General features: G+C 55.8%; 2 protein-coding genes across 2 annotated transcripts in view; one reads left to right on the top strand and one right to left on the bottom strand.

The window, feature by feature from the left end:
- Positions 1-781: 781 nt before the first annotated feature.
- MRPL45 (mitochondrial ribosomal protein L45) lies at positions 782-4,417 on the bottom strand. Its single transcript, XM_050330802.1, has 8 exons — positions 4,317-4,417; positions 3,949-4,150; positions 3,690-3,807; positions 3,431-3,529; positions 2,901-2,949; positions 2,383-2,532; positions 1,663-1,836; positions 782-1,194 (listed from the first exon to the last, which is right to left on the bottom strand). The coding sequence occupies exons 1-8, from the start codon at positions 4,371-4,373 to the stop codon at positions 1,135-1,137; spliced, it is 909 nt and encodes a 302-aa protein (XP_050186759.1). The 5' UTR covers positions 4,374-4,417; the 3' UTR covers positions 782-1,134.
- Positions 4,418-9,388: 4,971 nt separating this feature from the next.
- NPEPPS (aminopeptidase puromycin sensitive) overlaps positions 9,389-20,028 on the top strand; it is a 33,631-nt gene continuing 22,991 nt past the window's right edge. The window contains 4 exon segments of the mRNA XM_050330735.1: positions 9,389-9,444; positions 9,447-9,491; positions 9,494-9,519; positions 18,136-18,220. Coding sequence (XP_050186692.1) covers positions 9,399-9,444; positions 9,447-9,491; positions 9,494-9,519; positions 18,136-18,220 — 202 coding nt within the window. The 5' untranslated portion in view covers positions 9,389-9,398.

Here is a 20,028-nt window from a genome sequence, read left to right as displayed (position 1 = left end):
CACCCCCACCTGTCCCAGCTCACACAGCCAGCAGCTCACAGGGAGTTATTTTTGCTGCTGGCTCAGCTCCCACACTCCAGAGCCCCGGGTGCCTCCTCAGCTCCTGAGCGAGGCGGAGGCAGAGGCTCCATTTAGAAAGTTCTTTCAGGAACAGACAGATTGTGACACCCCTCTGGCTTCCAAAAGACATGAAAGGGATTCCATTGCTGGCTCCTCTCCCGACACAGCAGAGGGATGATGTTCTGCCCTTCCAAAAGAACATCATTCACAAAAAAAAGGCCAAAAACGCTGCGAGCAGAACGAGCCACAGCTCTTTTTTTTTTGTTTTTAACAGTTCTGCAAAATCTCTTTCAAGGCAGGAATAAAAATGCCCTGGACTCTCAGGGATGAAACAAAAGTGCTCTGGAAATGGCTGAGTTAAAAAGCAAGACAGGGATGAAGAAGAAAACGCTTTGTGACCAGCGAGCAGTTGGCTCTGTGAGGGACCTGGCTGAGCAGAGCAGGGCAGGGACAAGGTTTATTCCCAGCCCTGGAGAAAGGCAACCTCTGGGGATGTGTTTTCCCAAGCCATCCTGTAAATCCAGAGCCTGATGCAAGTGTCTCTGTGTCCACAGGATGGTGCCAGTCCCCCAGTGCCAGCACAGCAGCCACGAGCTCTGTCCCAGGCACCAAACCCCCAGCCTGGGGAAAGGTTCTTGCTGCTTTTCCCTGTTTTGTTTTAAAGGAGGTTGGGAATCGGTAGGAAAAGGGAGGGGGAACGGGAAAACAATGTGCCAACAGCTACTGGTGGAGGTTTTAATGAATGAGCAGCAGGTCTGTGACACTTCCCATGGAAGTGACAAATATCCCATGTCTGGACACATTTCCAAGGGCTCTCCAAGAGCCAAGGGCGCTCACAATGGAAGTCCAGGACAGAGAATGGTCCTGAGGACAAGCACAGGGAGGGTGAAGCTGCAGCACACAAAGTCCTTGGACAGGGTAAAGCCCTTCTCAGGGCCCATTCAAATCCCTCTCCCAGGCCCCTCTCGCTCCTCTAAGGACAACTGTGGGGTGACTGGAGGCCATTTCTGAAGCCACTTTGTTCGTTGGCTGCTCCCAGGGCAGGCACAGCCACATCCAACGTTCCAGAACGTCCTACTTCACTTCTTCATACTCCTGGGAGGGGTCCAGGGCTGGGCCAGGAATCATCACCGTCTGGAGGAGCAAGGAACAGAATCAGCAGGAGACAGAGCAGCTCTGATCTGCTCCACCTTGCAGAGGGGAGGGAAGGGGAGCAGAGGGTTCTGGAAAGAGGGGTCTGGATGGAGGGAGCACAGGGAAAACACAGAGGGTGGATGGGGTGGGATGACAGGCCTTGCACCACACTGGAATTCTCATCTCCTTCCTCTCTAGGAGCTGTTTTTAGTCCCACAGGGAGACAGAGCCCCTGCAGCGCTTGGCCAGGTCAGGCACAGGGAGAACCAATTCCCGAATTCCCCCCCACCTGCCCTCAGGCTCCTGTTCCAGGTGCTCCAGGTGACACCTCTGTGACAGTTAAACAGCTCTGCTCGTGGACCAACCCTCCACCCTCCCCTTCCAGGGGGCTCAGCCTCGTCTTTACCCCTGTTTAACCGGGAATCTGCATTTCCCAGCCAGGCTGGTGCCTCTCCCTGGCGGGATTACCTTGACGATGGGATCCTTCGGAGGGGCCCACTCGGGAACGATCTTGCCGTGCATCCTCCACGAGCTGTAGGGGTTCACCAGGTACCTCTCAAACACCACATACTCCAGGACATCCTTGGGCACCTGCTCCCCGCCGTACATGAGCCGCCCAAAGCGGTCGTAGATGGCCAAAATCTGCAAAAACAGCCCCAAAAAAAACCCGGCTTGGACAGGGCTTGGAGCAACCTGGGCCACTGGAAGGTGTGGGTGGCACTGCGTGGGCTTTTAAGGTCCTGCCAACCCAGCGTGGGATTCCCTGTGCTGGGCTGGGGCCATCCAGTGATCAGAGGGATGGAGCACCTCCTGCGTGGAAAGGCTGAGGGAATTGGGACTGTTGGGCCTGGAGGTGAGAAGGCTTTGCAGTGACCTCACTGTGGCCTCCCAGGAGAGAGACAATTCACAAGGGCCTGGAGAGGCAGGACAAGGGGCAGTGGCTCTAAACTAAAAAGGGGAGACTGATATTGGATACTGGGAAGGGATTCTTCCCTGGGAGGGTGGGGAGGGGCTGGGATGGAACCCCTGGAGAAGCTGTGGCTGCCCCAGCCCTGGAAGTGTCCAGGGCCAGGTTGCAGCAAGCTGGGACAGAGGAAGGTGTTCCTGGGTGGAACTGGACGATCCCCAAGGTCCTCCCAGCCCGTCCCACGCCCTGGTTCCGAGGAGGGCGGGGGCTCGGGGCGGTACCTGCCGCGTGTGCATCCTCACTGTCACCTGCCCGTACAGGTTGCCCCTGTTCATGACGCTGTCACAGCGAACGTGGACCACCCTGGGGGGCTCCAGGGACTCCACAAAGCTCCACCTGATGGTCTTGTACCTGTTCCCACGGACCATCTCCTGCAAGGGGCAGAAACAAGCAGCACCAGCTCGACTCGGAACACAGGCAAAGTGCTGCATCTGACCTCTGCTCTCTGTGAGCAGTGACAGGACCAGGGAATGGCTGGAGCTGTGTTAGGGGAAGTTTGGACTGGATTTTGGGAAAGGTTCTTCCCCCAGAGGGTGGTGGGCACTGAACAGGCTCCCCAGGGTTTGGTCACGGTCCCAAGGCTGTCAGAGCTCCAGGAGGGTTTGGACAACGCTCTGAGGGACAGGGTGGGATTGTTGGGGTGTCTGTGCAGGGCCAGGGGTTGGACTTTGATCCCTGTGGGTCCCTTCCCACTGAGGATATTCCAGGATTCCACAGTGTTCTGCAGGCAGACACTCACGGGGTAGCAGCGCTCGGTCACCAGCGAGTGAAGTTTCTGCTTGTTGAAACTGCAAAGGAAACACAGCCCGTTACCTGAGCACCACAAAGAGGCTTCCCCCCAAATCCCTGCCTTGCCAGGAGGCACACAGGCTCCTGGGAAAACAGAGAAGTGAACTGGAACGAGGACAGGAACGTGGGCTGGACTGACACAACTCCAGGGAAAGGGCACAGGAAGGGGGGAGCCAGTTCTGACCTAAATGTTTTATTGATTGTTTGGAGCTGGAACCAAGAGAGAGGCAGGTTTGAAATCTGCTACTGGAAAGCAGAGCCAGCCAGTGGAGTGTCATTTTATGGAATGATGGAATGGTTTGAAAGGGGGGAAGAGGGACCTGGGAATCCCTCCTTGTCTTTCTAATCCTAAGGAGGACGGAATTGGATGAATTTAAGGTCCCTCCCAACCTAAACCACTCCATCTTTCCAGGATTCCATGAAAAGCAGAGCATCTCAGCAGGCCTTACAACACCCACATGAGTCAGGGGAGGGCCTTACTTTGCCAGGGAATTGTGAGCTTCGATAAATATCTCCTGAGCCTTCTCCGGGAAGGTCTTAGTGCTGAAATCCGGGTCGTGATCTTTGATCTTCCGCAGGCTGGATGGACAGGGAAAGGAAGGAAAGGAACAGGTTGGAGCTGTCCCAGGTGTTTTGGGTGATGGCAGGCTCTCAACCCCCCCAGCATCTCACAGAGACAGACCCAGCACAGCTCCTGCAGCCCAGAATTAAGCTAATTAGTGAACGAGGAGGCACTCACGCCAGCTTGGAGGCCGCTGTCTGCTTCAGCTTATCCATCTTCTGCCTCAGCCCCTCCTTGGACAGGGTGGACAGGCGGGCATCGCCCTCGGGAGGGACGTATGGATCTATGATATCACCTGGGAGAGGGAGGAAAGATCAAATCATCACCAAGTGTCCAAGGCCAGGCTGGACGGGGCCTGGAGCAACCTGGGCTAGTGGAAGGTGTCCCTGCGTGGAACTGGATGATTCACATGCCAACTCGTACTTTTTGGCCCCACCTGTGCAAGCCAAGTAGAAGGTCCGTTCTATGTGTTCGTCTGGAAATATGGGCGCCGAGGACCTGAGCCGCCTCATCTTCTCCTCGGGGGTCAGCTCCTGGGCCCACTCGGGCACCGCATAACTCTTCTTCTTCTTCCTCGTTCTCACCGGGACAACGAGGCAGGACGGAGCCGCTGCGAGGCGCAGCACGGACCCCGCAGCCTAAGGGAGGGAACCAACACCTCGATTGACACCTCCCAGGCGCGAGCACACACCACCTGTCCCGCGCCCCTCCGCGCACTCCCTCGCCCCTGAGTGCCCCGTATTCCTCATCCCACGGTCTCCTGAATACCCCGCAGCCCCTCACCGCGCTCCCCCAGAGCCCGACCTGCCCCAGGAGCCGCGGCGCCCTCAGGCCCAGCCCCGCCGCCATGGCGGCCGCCATCTTGTCCCGCCGCGGGGGCTGCCGGGAAGGTGGAGGAGCCGGACCCGATGCGGGTGGGCGTGGTTTGTGCCGGGGAGGGCGGGGTCTTTGCCCGCTCTGTGGGCGTGGCCAATGCGGGGGGGGTGTCGCGCGCGGGAGGGGGAGGGGCCGGCGCGAGCACGCGGGCGCGCGCGCGGGAGGGCGAGTGGAAAATTCCATCGGCTGCGGAGCTTCCCGAGGGGGGCGGGGCCAAGGGAAGCTCCGCCCCCTCGCCCGTGCGGGGTGGGGGGGGTGAACCCCCCTCGTGCCTGGCGCAGTGCGGGGGTGGGCTGGAGACCGAAAAAGGGTGATCCCCCACCCAGGACCCCCACCCTGCCCCACGGCGGGGGGTGCTGCGGGTGTAGGACCACCCACCCCGGACCCGCAGTACCTTCCCCAGACCCGCAGAGCCCCCCCCAGACACGCAGAGCCACTCCCAAGACCTACAGAGACACCCCCCCAGACATGCAGAGTTCCCCCAGAGCCCCCCCAAACTCTGCAGCCCCCCCCTCCAGCAGCTCAGGGGTTGGTACCCGATCATTTTGGAGTCTCCCGCCACAGCAGCCCCTGGGGATGGTGGTGGAGGGGGGGCTCGGGGGCAGGGGTCCCTCTGAATGACCCCAGGGCATGTCGGGCTGCAGCGTTTCTGGGGGCTGTGGGCAAGGCGGGGGATGCTCAGGGGGAAGGATCCCTCCAAAGCTCCCTGGGGCAGCCCAGCATGCAGCACCCCCAGGATGCTGCCGGTGGAGGGGGGCTCAGGGGCTGGGGTCCATCCAAATGACCCTGGGACAGCGCAGAGCACTGGGATGCAGCAGCCCCGGGATGCTGGTGGTGGAGAGGGTCTCGTGTTAGGCCTCTGTCCTAATGACCCTAGGACAGCCCAGACCTCTGGGATTCAGCATTCCCAGGATGCTGCTGCTGGTGGAGAGGGGCTCAGGGGGCAGGGGACCCTCCAAATTGTCCCCGTGGGCACAGCACCCACGCCCTAACACAAACCAACGTATCCCACACCCTCTCCCCTCGAAATTCCATCCCTGGGAGCCGCAGGGACACCCTGGGGATGCTCATCACCCGCCCACGGCCCATCCTTGCAGAGCCACGGGCGGCCCCAGCACGGGGGGTGTGGGGTGTGAAGCCCGGGGGGGGCCTGGGGTGCTCATCGGGAGGCTCCAGCTCCGCCTGGCCCCGCTCCCAGTTTGCTTTGGGGACTGTTGATCTTGGCTCCGGGGCCGCGTTGCTCCATCGGACAGCTGGTTAATGTGTAGTGACGGCCCCGCTGCGCCCCAGACCGTTGATCCCGGCCCACGCTGTTATCTGTGCCGCGGGATGAGCCGGGAGCGGCCGGGCCGGGGGGAGGTGAGGGAGGGGGCTGGGCACCCGCGGGGGCAGCGGGGATCGCATCTGCATCCCAAAATTCGGAGTGATGCTCCTGCGAGGGTCAAAAACAGGAGAGGGGGGGGATGCTCCCTGCTGGGCCACGGTGGGAAAACTGGGCCTGGTTTACCCTCTGGATAACAGGGATGAAGCCCCGGGGCTGTGGGGCCAGTCCTGCAGCAAAAGGGGCTGAGTCACTGGTGCCCCACGGCCCTGGTGCTTTCCCACGGCTCGGGACTCGTGGGGCTGGATTTTCCCAGCCCTTCCGGCTCTCCCGGCTGCAGAGCTGCCCTGTGGTGCCATCCCAGCCGGTTCCACCTCTGTGGGCAGCGTTTCAGGGCTCTGGAACCCCCACGGAGCCGCATCCATTGAAGAGCACGGTCTGGGAGAATCCCTGCCTGCAGTTTGGGATGGACCTCACCCTCTAGGGATGCCACTTGATGGTGCCCCCAGCCCACAGCCACCACTCTGCAAGGGATTTGTCCCCTGGGAGAGCGGGATCAGGGCTGGGATCGGGACTCTGAGCTGTCCCTGCCACCTCCAGACAGGGCCTTGGCCACATTTACCTCCATCCATCCATCCTTGTGCAACTCGTCCCAGGTACCTGGCGAGGCAGGAGGTGACAGGAAGAGCCTCACACACACACACAGCCACGCAGGGAGAGGGAGAATCCAGGCAGAAACACCTCCCAACCCCCTGGGAATGTCCCACAGAGCAAGAGGCCCCCAGAGAGAGCCACTTTGCTGCACTGCTGTCCCCGTGCTCCCAAATACCAGAGATTCCAGCCCTAAGCCTCCTCCGGCCCAGACCTGCGTGGCAGGATTAGCCGGTGCCCTCCAGCTGCTCCTGCTCCGGGCAGCGACCAGGGACGGCCAACACTCCAGCAAAAGAGAGAAGAAAAGAAAAGCCTCCCTAGGGAATTTTCTTTTTCCTTTCTTCCCCTTTTTTTGCCCTGGTTGGAAGGGAGCACTGACAGGGGTCGGTGGCCGTGGGGTAATTACAGCTCCTGCCTTCCACCCTGTTTGTCCCCAGGCCCTGCCAGGTCTGGAGCTGCAGGAGGACCCGGTTTGGTCAGGACACGGTGGAGGGGGAGGCGGCTTCTCCTTGGCTCTCTCCATGGAGCCTCAGTCTTCCTTCCCTCTTTCTCTCTGGATTCTTGCTGACAGCAGCATCTGTCATCTGGCAGTACCTCCAGCAGCCACAGAAAGTGCCCGGGGCCCTTTGCTGAGCACAAGGCCTGTGGCCACTGGGCCACTAAGCCCCCTCACGTGCCAGGAGAGCACCCAGTGACCCCGTGGCCACCGGGGATGGGAATTAAAGCTCAGAGGAGACAATCCCCTGCGCTTCCCCGCCGCGGTGCCAAGCAGCTCTGCTCCAGGAATAGGTTTATCCTGCCCCTGACCTCAGCGTGGCTCTGCCCGTGGCCAGAGCTGTGCCAGAGCAGCCAATGGAGAGGGTTCTGGGGCTGGCAAAATCCCTCAGCACGACTGTGGCACGGCTGGGCTTCGTCCCTCCGGCCATTCGTGGTGGCCTCGGGGTGTCCCCAGCGTGGCACGGCCGGGCCGAGCCCCGTCCCATCCATCCTGGCTGCAAACCCCTGATGGAAAGTGAGGGAGGAGACAGGACTTTCTCTCCAGCATCCAGCTGGGGTTCACTTCCAAAACCAGCCATGGAACATCCCCCTGGCCGGGTGCCAGCACCGGTGTCCCCTCCCAGGCCCCACGTCCCACAGTGTGCCCGTGCCCGTGTCCGTGTGTCCTGCTGGGGCGCTGGGAGGTGTGGGGATGGAGGAGGGCGGCAGCTGCCCCAGCCCCCCGCGCCGCTCCAGCTGTTTCCAGCTGTTCCCTTGTCTCCCTTTCCCTCCCCGGGGCTGTGCAGCACAATGCAGCCCCGCAGCAGCCCCAGATGAACCCGGGCTCGGCAGCGCTCGGTTTGTGTAACGATGTGCTGAGAGCTGTCTGTACTTTCTCCCTGCCCCAGTTCGTGCCGCTGGCTCCTCCAGGTCTCAGTGAATCCCTGCTCCCTCCCTTGAGGAATTATTTTTTTTTGGGGGGGTGCAGGGGGAAGAATAAAAAAAAAGATCGATCCCAGTTTCCAGTGGTGGAAGGCAAGGAGCGATTTCCAGCCTCCGCCAGCTGCGCTTCCTCCTTCAAACAGGAGTTTGTGGCACCCCCAAAGCCATGGCACACTCGCTTTTGGGAGATTAATCAGATCCATGTTTAATGCCACATGGAGCCAGAGCATGAGTTCCTTGATCCGAAATCCAGAGCAGGGCTGGGCTGTGACCCCGAAAAGTGGGGTGCGGGGAAAGCTGTGACACGGGGACCCCCGGTTAATGAGGTGCACCGGGCCACCCCCTTGGATCCACGAGCACCAGGACCCCCCATTAACGGGGAGAGCACTGGGACTGCCCGTTAATAGGGTGCACTGTGCCATTCCCGGACCCGTGAGCACCAGAACTCCCATATTAAGGGGGTGAGCACCAGGACCCCCATTAAGGGGCGAGCACCAGGACCCCCATTAAGGGGTGAGCACCAGGACCCCCATTAAGGGGGTGAGCACCAGGACCCCCATTAAGGGGGTGAGCACCAGGACCCCCATTAAGGAGGTGAGCACCAGGACCCCCATTAAGGGGGTGAGCACCAGGACCCCCATTAAGAGGTGAGCACCAGGACTCCCAGTTAAGGGGGTGAGCACCAGGACCCCCATTAAGGGGTGAGCACCAGGACTCCCATTAAGGGGTGAGCACCAGAACCCCCATTAAGGGGTGAGCACCAGGACCCTCATTAAGGGGTGAGCACCAGGACCCCCATTAAGGGGTGAGCACCAGGACCCTCATTAAGGGGTGAGCACCAGGACCCCCATTAACGGGTGAGCACCAGAACCCCCATTAAGGGGTGAGCACCAGGACTCCCATTAAGGGGGTGAGCATCAGGACCCCCATTAAGGGGTGAGCACCAGGACCCCCATTAAGGGGTGAGCACCAGAACCCCCCATCGCCCCCCTCTCCCTTCCCCATCGCCATGAGGGCCTGAGGGGGCAGGGGGCGTGGCCAGACGGGGATGGGCGTGCCCTCAAGGGGAGGCGTGTCCACTGCGGGGTGGGCGTGTCCAAACGGGGGCGCGTCTCTGCGCACGCGCACTCCCGCCCTTCTCCCGCCTCTTACGCAACGCGCTCGGGCCCCGCCGCTCTCCGCCCGCCCCCGCCGCGCGCGCTACGTGCGCGGCCGCGTGGCGCCGCCGCGCGCACGCGCACGCGCCTCCCGCCCCCTCCCCCGCCCCCTTCCCTCACACCGGGGCCGCCTCGTGCCGGGAGCGCGCGCCCGCCCCCGCCTCCTCCCTCCTCCTCCTCCTCCTCCTCCTCCTCCCGCTCCTCCTCATCCTCCTCTTCTTCTTCATCATCATCATCATCATCCTCCTCCTCCGCTCCCGCCGCTCCTCCCTTCCCGCTCTTCTCTCGCTCGCTCGCTCTCTCTCCGTGTGCCGCCGCGTCGCCCTTCCCGCCCCGCCGTTCTTCCTCCCCCTCCCCACCCCTCCTCCTCCTCCTCTGCCCTCTCCTCCCCGTCCCCTCCCCGCGCCGCCGCCGCCGCCGCCGCCCTGCCGGGGCCCAGCCCCACACCCCCGCGCTCCCGCCATGCCGGAGAAGCGGCCGTTCGAGCGGCTGCCCGCCGACGTGTCCCCCTCAACTATGGGCTCTGCCTCAAGCCGGACCTCATCGACTTCACCTTCGAGGAAAGCTGGAGGCCGCCGTGCAGGTGAGGCCTCCCTTCCCCAGTCCCCATCCTCATCCTCCTCCTCCCGGCCCCCGGGGTCCTTCGCCCCCGGGTCCCTTCATCCCCACAAGGGATCCCTCAGCCCGCCCCCCTTAGGGGTCCCTTCACCCCCCCAGCACCCGCAGGGGACCCCAGGCTCTCAGGGGTCCCGTCCCCCACTCCAGGGCCCCCGTCGCCCCCTCCTCACGCGGTCCCCGAGGGACCCCCCGAGCCCCCTACCCCTTCCCTCGGCCCCGGGGCCTGGCGGGCAGGTGCAGGGAGGCCCCTCGGGGCTGTCCCCGCCCTCCTTTTCCATTCACTGGGGATGGATAAAACCCTCTGAAGACCCCCCAAAACCCTCCCGAGCCCCCCCCAAACCCGGGGGGGGGCCCCGCCCAGCCCCGCTGCGGCCCCCGCAGGTCCCCCCGGGCAGCTCCTCCCGGCACAGCCCGGGATGTGGGATAACCCCGGAGCGGCTGGGAGCGCCGGGATCTGCCTGCCCGGGATCCCCCCAGACCCGTCGGAGAGCCCCCCCAGATCCATGGGGAGCGCCCCCCCTGTTCCCCACCTCGCTCCCGTGCTCAGCCCCCGGCCAGCTGCCCGCAGCTCCATCCAGGCGCTCGGATGGCTCGGGATTTTGCTGGAAAAAGCCTAATTTATGCGGCGAAAGGAGAAGTGCCCGGTGTGGCACGGTAAGGGTAGGCCTCGGTGTGGTGGAGAGGCTGGGAGAGCGCCGGGGAGGGGGTTGCAGACCTAAAACACTGAGCTTTCAGCCTTCTCTGAAAGGCAGAGACCTTCCCTGTGTGCTCGTGCTTCAAAGCCAGAAATTTGTTTCATCGGTTTGATGAAATCCTTGAAGTCTCCCAGTCATTCTAAGGCTGCTCTGCCACCCAGATTTGCCTTCCTGTCTTTCCCTGTGACTTGAAATGGGTGCAGAACTGTAAGGGATAACTGGGTTGTTTTCTCCTTTCCTTGAAAATGAGGGGGTTGCACAGGGAGCTTAAAAACGTTTGAGGGAGATTCTTTAAACCTGAGATGGGAGCAGATTCAAATCCTGGTCCGAGGAGGTGGTTAAACCTCGTTTTAAAACGAGGCAATGAGTACAGTAAGGCAGTAAACCTGCCGAATGTGAAGCACAGGTAGAGAGAGGAGAGCGAGTGACTCTCCCTGGAAAGGGGGAAAGGCAGGGGATGATGGGGAATCTTGTGACTTCGGGGACCTGGAGGAACCCGAGCAGAGATGAGTAAGTTTGTGTCATGTGACAGAAATACTGAAAACGTAAATCTCCTCGTAGGTCTGGTTCTAGCCCAGGCTTTGGTTTCCAGCCTTTGCGGGGCTCGGTTTGAAAACGCCAGCCCGAGAAATTCCCAATCTCTTCCGCCTTAATCCCGGCCACCTATTCCTGTCTCCGCACCCTAGGTGCTGCTCCTCAGTGCTGTTACAGCTGTGGGGCTGTAAATGGGATCACTGAAATCATCCAGGTTAAAAATAACACTTCGGGGGGAGGGGAGCAGTGTGGCTTTTTAAGCCAGCGTTGCCGCCGAGGAGAGGAGTGTTGAACAGCAGCCCTGGGATCTGCGCTGGGATCCAGGGAGAGCCAGCCCTCGGAGGCTTCCTCTGGCACTGGTGGCTGCTTTGCAGGTTTTGGTGCTGTGGAGGTGTTTTTAATGTTGTTTGCTGCACGGGGGGGGTTGCTCAGGGAATTCCTGGAGCAGTGGATACACCTGGCAGTGGGAAATCCTGCACCCCCCACGCCGAGGGCGTGTCTGGAGGAACAACAGGGAGCTGACAGGTTCCAGGTTGTAAAAAAAGAAAACACAACCTCCTTTTTCCCATCCTGGTGTTCGCGCAGGAAGGAGGATGAAAAAACCCAGAGGGCGAGGCTTTTAACACAGATTTAACTATGTATCTTTATTTTGGATAACTTTTAACACCCTCAACCAGGGAATCACCAGGCCACTCCCAGCTGCCTGGAAGGGAGGGCAGGAAGGTGGATGAGGGCAGAGCGTTCACCTGCCTGTCTCAGGCTGGAAGTCTCCCTGGGGAGGTTTGCTGTGGCTGCGAAGCACAGGGAAGGCCCATTCCAGAAAACCAGAGGGCAACCGTTCTGCACCTTAATGGGGAGAAGAACAACCAGCTCAGCCACAGTGCTGCATGGGCAGGATGCTTTCTGTGCTGGGAACAAAAAATAGTGACTGTGAGCGTGTTCCAATTGAGCTGGGCTTGAGTCTAGGAAACAAAAACACATCTGTGTGCTTTGGGGGTCAAACTGCTCCAGTGAGGGACCTGTTGGCCCTCTCTGCCTGCACCTTGTGCTGAGGTGGAGGGGAGCTCACCAGGGATGTCCTGTTTTCAGCAGACCTTGGCATCACTGTGTGTTCACTGAGGCAAAAGGGATTCTGTGCCAAGCCACAGACTTTGAATTTTCCAGATTTTGGGTAGGGAAATGCGTGTGCTGCTTCCTCTCGAAGATCCAGCTGTTGTTTTCCTGTAGCCAGTCAATAATGACCAGCCCCTCAGCTCCATTCCACTTTGATAATGGCTGGACAAGCAATAATCCACATCAAGGACTTAAACCAGAGATGCTTTCTGCCCCATGGGGTGAGTTCTCACACTTTGACACCAGATTAATCCCCCCCAGAACAGGAAAACTTCTCATTTCTCGTGTCAAATGTCATTTGTTTGCTCTGCTGTTTTGCATCTTTAAGAGCAAAGTGGAATTAGTGCAGGCTGTGATGTTTAGTCAAGGCATTACAAGTAAACACTTGATCACTCTTACTCACACCAGTAATAGGATTTACAACCCTCTGTGTAGAATTTTGGTCTTTCAACTCGAGCCCTAAACAAACTCCAGCCTTGGCTTTGGGGCAGGACACTTGTGGTGGCTTTAGCACCTATAAATAACTTAAAGCATTCTGTCTTTGGGCCCCAGTAATAAATGTTACACTTCTATGGCAACTCCAGGTAATCTGCAGAGGATAAAGCCTTTTATGGTCCAAAGGCTGAGGGGGGTGATTCAGTGGCAGCAGTGACCAGGTTGATTTCAAGGCCTTAAAAGGGAGTGATACCTGTTTGTGGTTTATTGTGGCGCTTCTGGTGGCCAGGTTAGGAACTGGCCTTCTGTCCAGGATTGCTTGTTTCTGGCTAAAGGAGTGAGACTGAAGTCTGTCTCTTTGACAGTTTAATTCTGTAGCCTTTTGGAGCTGTGCTTGTGAAGTATCTGGTGACCCATCTATTAAATCTCGTCTGGTTATTCGAGATTTTTAAATAATATAATTAGTGCTCATATGAATATTTTCTGGAGGCCTGTAGAGTTGTGTAACAACTACATAAACTGACAGTACATAATTCCCATTGATCACAGCTGAAAACCCCCCAAAATCCTCAGATGAACTATTTCACAAGGGTCTCCCATCCCAGCTGTGGGAGAGTCAGTAGCGGATCTGGGGCCTGCTCACGCTCCTGTGATTGTTCTGCCGGTCGTGTCATCTTGGAGCACTTAAACTTGATTTGTCGAGGGCGTGGGGATGGTTCTGAATGGGCACAATGAAGGTTTTTTCTGGGTGGAAATAGTTCATTTGCTTTATTCATCTGTTGGTGTGAGATTGAGCCGTTCCAGGGGCCTGGTTATCAGCGCGGGGCACTCGCCTTACTCAGGGCAGGTCGACTTCTTGGGTTTTTTTTTTTCCACTCTGCTTTTGGCTCCTGGGAGGGCTGGAACAAAGAGGGGATGTGTGGCCCTTGTGTTCTGCAGCACCACAAACATGAGTAACCAGCAGCAGAAACAAAACAGCTGCCTCCCGAAGGTTTTAATCTCTTAAAGTCGAGTTCTTAGCAAATCACCTGCCTGGCACGGAGGGCAGAGTTCCAGAAGGGTGCACACTTGTCTTCCAACTTCCTGGTATTTCCTTGGGAATAAACTCCCTTCCTCTGGAGAGTGTCGAGGGGTGATTCACTTCTCTTGTTGGAAACTACTCTGAGGTGTTTCGTGGTTGCAGAGCAACTTATCTGTAAAGAATTTACAACTCGAGGTACAGAGCTCTTTAAAATCTCTCTTGCAGTCCCTTTAACATATCTTAAGGTATATTTAGCAATGTTTAACCTGTATCTGTTGCTTTTTATAGGTTAATTATGCAGTGTGTACCAGCCTAAGGAATGTATAGTCTGATCCTGCTGGATGCCAGTTAAAGATTAATTGTGACACTCTTTGTGTGTAATCCTTGAAAAATGAAACTTGATGGGTGTAGTATTTGTGCTCAGTGTCTCCTGGGGAGAGGGGAAGTTGTCCAGGATAAATAATACATGGTTGTGTTATCCTGTGTTGTAACTTGCATTTCAAGCACATGAAATTAAACCTGAATTTGCATTTCCAGCAAGTGGAAATTAAACCTGAATTTGCACTTCCAGCAAGCGAAATGAAACCTGCTTTTAAGAGTTAAAGGTACTGAGTATTCAAACCTGGTGCTTCAAAGCCAACACCTCAGGGCTCTCCCTGTGCCACAAGCTCAAAATTAGGGGTGTCTTGCCTTTCTCCCCCCCTCAGAAGGGCTCTTCCAGCCCTGTAATTCCTAAGGCTGGGAGGTTGCAGTGCTCATGCACAAAGGGATTGACTTGGCTGTGTGAATTTGACACCTCTGCACCACGTGTGAGAGCCACACAGGGGCTGGATGCTCTTTGGAATGAGGGGAATTTCTCCAGCGGGCCAATCAGTCCTGGCGTTGCTAATTTTACCCCTTGGCTCCCAGAAATTTGCTGGAGATGCAGATTAATAAATCTCTTCTCTCAGGTTTGAATTCTTGAACAGATACACCCTAGAACACAACTGAGGTAATTTTAGTAGTCTATTTTTAGAGAGTAAATTGCTAAAAACACACATGCTTGTTACAATGCTGCTTTTAGAAGAGGGCTGTGGGGCTGTGTCAGAAGATTTGAATTATCTGTCGTATTTATGGCTCTGGAGAATTAGTTTTGGCTGTGGGAGGTCTCTTTGGATGCACCTCATCCTGTGTTTCAGGTAGGCTGGCATTCCACTGTAGCCATTCAGGTCCTTGTTCCTGATGTCCCAAGAAGGTTTTTCCATCAAACCCTTTTCCTACTCGGATGAAACTCTTCGAGTCCTGTTTGGCAGAGCCAAAGAATCAACATTTTTAGCTCTTCTGCCGTCAAATGGTGTTACCTTGGAAAACTTTGGGGGGGAACTTGAGCTGTTACCTCCTGTTGGGTGGGATTTTCCTTCTCCGTGGTGTCTAGGTATGGCTGATCTCAACAAGTCCTGGAATTCTGATTAATTTGCTAGAGTTTCATCGAAAGCCAGAGGTTTATATTCCTTTATTTCAGCTATTCCCCTTGGTTGATCTGATTTTTCAGCCCTGTGCAGAACTGCTCGTTGTGGGCATTTGGATCTTGCTTTTGCCTTGATTAACCTCTCCTTGCTGAAGAGCACACTGATTATAACTCCAGAGCAAGGTGAAGCAGGGTGACAGTCCCACAGGTTCACCTGGCTAATTGCTTATTCCTAATGCAGAAAGATCCTTTTTTTTTGCCCTTTGATACGATTTCATCCACGAAAATCCCTCTATGGGCAGGATATCTGTCTGGAACGTGCCATTGGCAGGAATGGGCAGAAAAGCAGTTTTGAGGTATCACTTCCAGCAAAACCCACGGATTCATTTCCAGGCTGTCCCTGGTGTCTGCAGTCCTTAAAGCTGGAGGTTCTTGTGACATCAGATGGTCATAAGTTAAGTATGTTGGGCGGGTTCTGGTCCTGTTTTTGTTCTCGCAGGTGTGTCTGTACTTCAGGGCCTTAGTGGATCAGAGGGAGGAGGCTCGTGCTGGAGCCTGTGTGGCAACAGGAGAACTCATTTTCCCCTTTGAACTAAATTCTGGGAGCCTCAGAAGGTGCTGGGCACCCCACTGTCAGAATTCCTGCCTGCACCATGGATTTCACCCGTGGTTTTTTGGGAGGTGGAGGATAAACAGTGGTGTTTTTTTAGCCTGCTGGTTCCTTTGGTCCCTTTAGGTGTTTCCTGGTTGTTGCACTTGTGTAAAACTGGCTTGATATTGGTAGGAAGTTAGAAAAAAAAAAATCTAAAAAGAGGTGATTTTTCTTTCCAAGGAGCCCCTGAATTGCCTCTGCTTAAACTTAAACTTTCTTATTTTGCAGGCACAGTGCTCCACTGAAAGTTGTGTCCTCGGAAGAGGCTGTTTTTTAAAGATCAAGCCTATTGTTAAACCCACATTGTCTGCAATTTGGACAGCTCTTAATGCATCTTGAACTCCGAATCCAGAGAGATTTGGATTTATAGATTGAATGAAGGTCTCTAGACATTTATAAAAAGCTTTTCTCATTCTGATTTTTCTGTGTTTTAGAGGACCTTGAAAAACCCCAAATCCTAATGTTGTGATAAAAACTGTTGGGCTCCCATTCTGTGCTTGAGGGAGCGTTGCAGTTGTTCGGTTTTGTGGGCACAGAGATGGAAAAAAAAATAAGATTTCAGGTTATAAATCTTTGCTAGAAGAATCAGATCTACTCCCTGTCACCTGAGCTGTTGCAGTTGCTCATTTTGTGCTTTGTGTTCAGAACCAGGTTGGGTTTATTGGGTAAAACTGGCTTGGCTTTAATTCCATAAAGAGGCAACGTGACCCGACTAGCAGGGCTTGGAATGATGCGCTAATAATTACACCTTTAAACCTTTATTTAGGAAATCAAACAATTCCGTGGCTGGGAATGAGCCAGAGGGGTTTCCTTCAGGAGCAAGGTTGGTGTCAGGTTAGAAAGGATCTCCTGGTCAGGTTGGTGTGTGGGGTTGGATCTCCCTGGAAGAGCTGGTGGGAGCCCTTTGCCTCACAGATGGATGTGGGAACACCTGTTAAGTTACACATTTAAATTTCTTCAGCCTCCTTATCAGTGACTAGACTGGAATCTGGTTTTTATGTCCCAGATGACTAAGGGGCCGTTCCTGGGCAGAGCAGCTCCGCACGGGATATCTGCTTCCGGCTCCTCCTCGCCCAGATCCCGGGCCCTGATGGCAGGGGCAGAAGTGTCTGCCTCACCTGGGCCACCTGAGCTTTTTATTGTGGCTGTACATGGCCCAGAGCTGTTTCCATGGGGGTGCCAGTGAGGTGAGCTGGGCTGGGCACACGGAGCATTTCCACATGGGCAGAGCAGCTCCCGGCCCAGGGAACCACCTCCCACTGCCAGGAGAATCCTGGAGTGCTTTGGGCTGGAAGGGACCTTTGGGACCATCCAGTTCCATGCAGGAACACCCTCCATTAGATCAGGTTGCTCCAAGCCCTGTCCAACCTGGCCTTGGACTCTTCCAGGGATGGGGCAGCCACAGCTTCTCTGGGCAACCTGTGCCAGGGCGTCCCTACCCTCATAGGGAAGGATTTCTTCCCAATATCCCATCTAACCCTGCCCTCTGGCAGTGGGAAGCCATTCCCCCTTGTCCTGTCACTCCAGACCCTCGTAAATAGTTTCTCTCCCCCTTTCCTGTAAGTTCCCTTCAGGCCCTGCAAGGCCACAGTCAGGTCTCCCCAAAGCTTCTCTTCTCCAGGCTGAACAATCCCAATTTTCCCAGCCTTTCGTCCCAGCAGAGCTGCTCCATCCCTCTGGATGTTGTCTCCCCTGGATTCACTCCATGTCCCTGCTGTGCTGGGACCCCAGAGCTGGGGGCAGTTCCAGTTGTTTCCTGCCCTGTTCAGGCATGGATACCTGGAATGATGGATCTGGGTGTTAATGGGCATTTTAAGGTTATAACAGTGAAGAAAAAGAAAAGGTTTGAAGTCCCTGTGCTCTGAGGAGCCGGCTTCCTTCCGGGGTAGGAAGCAGTTTCTTCATGCCCATGTTAAATCTGGTTGGCTGTCACAGGAATTTTTATTCCTTTATTTAAAAAACTGCTTGAAATCATATCCAGGGCTATCAGGCTCCCCAGCTCCATCCACTGTGATCATTCTAGTGGTTTCAGCCATCAGTTTCTAAATAATTCCCACTTTAACTCCCAAATATTTTACCCCTTTGTAATTAATTCATATTTAATTTGAATTCCTCTGCATTCAAACAGAAAGCTGGCACAGCCCCACAGTTTATTCCTACGCCGGGAGCTGGCACTTGGTAAATAAAGCAGAGCGTGTGGAGCCAAGAGCTGGCAGGAGGGAAGCTCGCAGGAAAACGGGAAGGAGAATCTCCTGGCGGATGTTTTTAACCTCGGAAGTGCTCACAGTGTCGAGCACCCACAGAGGTTGTGTTTCTGCTCATCTCCCGCCCCAGGGTTTTGCTCTGGTCTCCCACAGATCATCTCCAGAGGAGGCTGACGGGCTCTCCATCCATTTTTTATTGCTCTTGGACTCCCAGGCGTGTACAAGGGCTCTATTGTCAGGCTCTCAGACCCGTTTTTCCCCGGCAGTTCGTTCCCTTCAATAATTTACGTCGTGATAAGTAGGCCTGGCATGGCTGAACATGGATCGGGCGCTCGTGTCCCCTCCCGAGTGCTCCTCAGCACTCCCAGCCACCAAACCCCACCTCAGGCGCTTCCTGGAGGGCTCCTGGGATGGGTGGGAGTGGGGGATGCCTTCCTCTGGGAACTCTTCTTCCTGCTGCTCACGGAATTTCTCTTCCAGGTGAAAAATGCAACCAACCAAATCGTGATGAACTGCGCCGACATCGACATCATCACGGCTTCCTACGCGCCGGAAGGGGACGAAGGTAGGGACGAGGATCCGTTCCCGGTGTTCCGGGAGCTGCTGCCAACAGCTCTGATTCCCTAATTACATAAGGTTTGATAAGCTCAGAACCCCTTATCTCACTTCCACGTTCACTTTCCCTGCTGCCATTTGCGGGGTGGTAAAGAAGTTCCCTCGAGCTTCCACGAAGCCTTGATGGGAGACACCACTGCAGGAGCTGGGGAGATGCACTGGGAGTTGTGTTTGTCAGAAAGTGTAAACCTTTAGCAGTATTTATTAAACAAAGTGTTCCACGATGGGGAATAAGCCAGAGACATTTGTTCTGCTCCGCTGTGCCTGAGGGTTGTGGGCAAAGGACGTTGGGCTGGTTTGACGCTATTATTTATCTTCATATTGGGTAAGTGTGTGAGAATCTGTACCTGTGGATTTGGGAATATTGACAGTAGATGACGCCCTGCACTAGGAAATACCCATGGGGAAGGATTTGGAAAGTACAGGAGACACTTAATTGTCACTTAGCAGGATGTTCTGAGTGTAGGACAACAGGGGAAAAGGTGGTTGTGTGGAGGAGACAAGGATTGGGATCCAGCCCAGGGGAGGCTGGAAGTTCCTGGGGAAATGGAAGCAGCAGTGCCTGTTGGTAACACTCAGTTGTAGTCCTTGACTTCCCCAATTATATTTTGAGGACAAAAAGGGTTTGAGCAGTTGAAGCATGAAATGAAGGAGGTGTGCAAAATAAGCTCCATGAAACAGTGATGGTCTAACAGTGATCAAAGCTTTCCTGTTTTTTTTTCCTGGAGCATTTGCTTTTTCAAGCCCAGTAGCTCTTTGGTCCAGTGGTTTCTGAAGCCCTCCAGAGAACAAAGGGCTCTGCAGAGCTTCCCTTTCCACAGGGAAAATGTCCCTTTCCACAAGGAAAACTCCGCAATGATGTCACGGAGCACTTTGTTGTGGTTTACCAAGGCTGTGGATTGGTGGAATGATCTTGATGAGGGAGAGGAGGAAGGTGTTCCTTTGGTTGGGTTCAAAGTTTATGCAAGTTGGAGAGAAGGGCTGTGTTTGGGCACTTAAAGAGGAAGAGAAACGTGGATTTCTGGGGTGGATTTTGTAGGGATAATTCCAGTTCTGTTGCAGTGATGTTATCCCATGGCTGATGGATTTGGACGTGGCAAGTGGCCAGGTTGGACAGGGCTTGGAGCAACCTGGTCCGTGGAAGGAGTCCCTGCCCATGGATGGGCTTTAAGGTCCCTTCCAGCCCAAACCACCCTGGGATTCTAAGGGGAGTATCTGCAGCGAGTCTTTGCATTTAGATGGGTTCTTCTCCTGTTATTTTTGCTGTAATATCAGAGCAGCCAGAGGGCTGTTTGGGTGCAGCAGGGCTGAGGAAATGGCCCGAGGAAGCAGCGCTGGAGGAGGGTGTGTTTGGAAAAGCCGAGCTCAGCGCAGGAAGTGCCGCCACAGCCAGAGGGAAGGCAGTGACTGAGGAGCCTGGAGCTGGGCCACCCCATTCCCACAGGGAGGGACTGGAGAGCTGTTCCCTATGTGCTCCAGGTTGTTCCCTGGCTCTCCAGTGCCTTTCACACGGAGCTGGTTGGGAGCAGAGTGTTGCCAAGCACTCCTGGAGCTGTTCCTCATCCTGAGGAACGAGGACATAACCAGTAGTAGTAGTAAAGCAGAGCACAGGCCCAAACAGAGACTTAAACCAAAGGGTGCTGGAATTGAGAGTTTGTGTGGCTTAAATTCCTTCATTCTGTGGTTTTTTTCTGGATAGCCCCCAGGACACCCAGGAGTTTGAGTGCAGCACTCTGGCCCTCCCAAGCCGTGGTACCA

The sequence above is a fragment of the Myiozetetes cayanensis genome, unplaced genomic scaffold (genome assembly GCF_022539395.1).
Source record: "Myiozetetes cayanensis isolate MyiCay16 unplaced genomic scaffold, myiCay2020 scf44, whole genome shotgun sequence".
In the NCBI taxonomy this organism is placed as follows: domain Eukaryota; kingdom Metazoa; phylum Chordata; class Aves; order Passeriformes; family Tyrannidae; genus Myiozetetes; species Myiozetetes cayanensis.
This window is presented reverse-complemented; position numbering and strand designations above follow the sequence as displayed.

Coding starts and splice junctions, on each gene's coding strand:
- MRPL45 (XM_050330802.1), bottom strand. CDS start 4,373: ATGGCGGCCGCCATGGCGGCGGGGCTGGGCCTGAGGGCGCCGCGGCTC. Junction 3,808..3,948: donor CTTCTACTTGGCTTGCACAG/GTGGGGCCAAAA, acceptor TCCCTCTCCCAG/GTGATATCATAGATCCATAC. Junction 1,195..1,662: donor CGAAGGATCCCATCGTCAAG/GTAATCCCGCCA, acceptor TTGCTCCTCCAG/ACGGTGATGATTCCTGGCCC.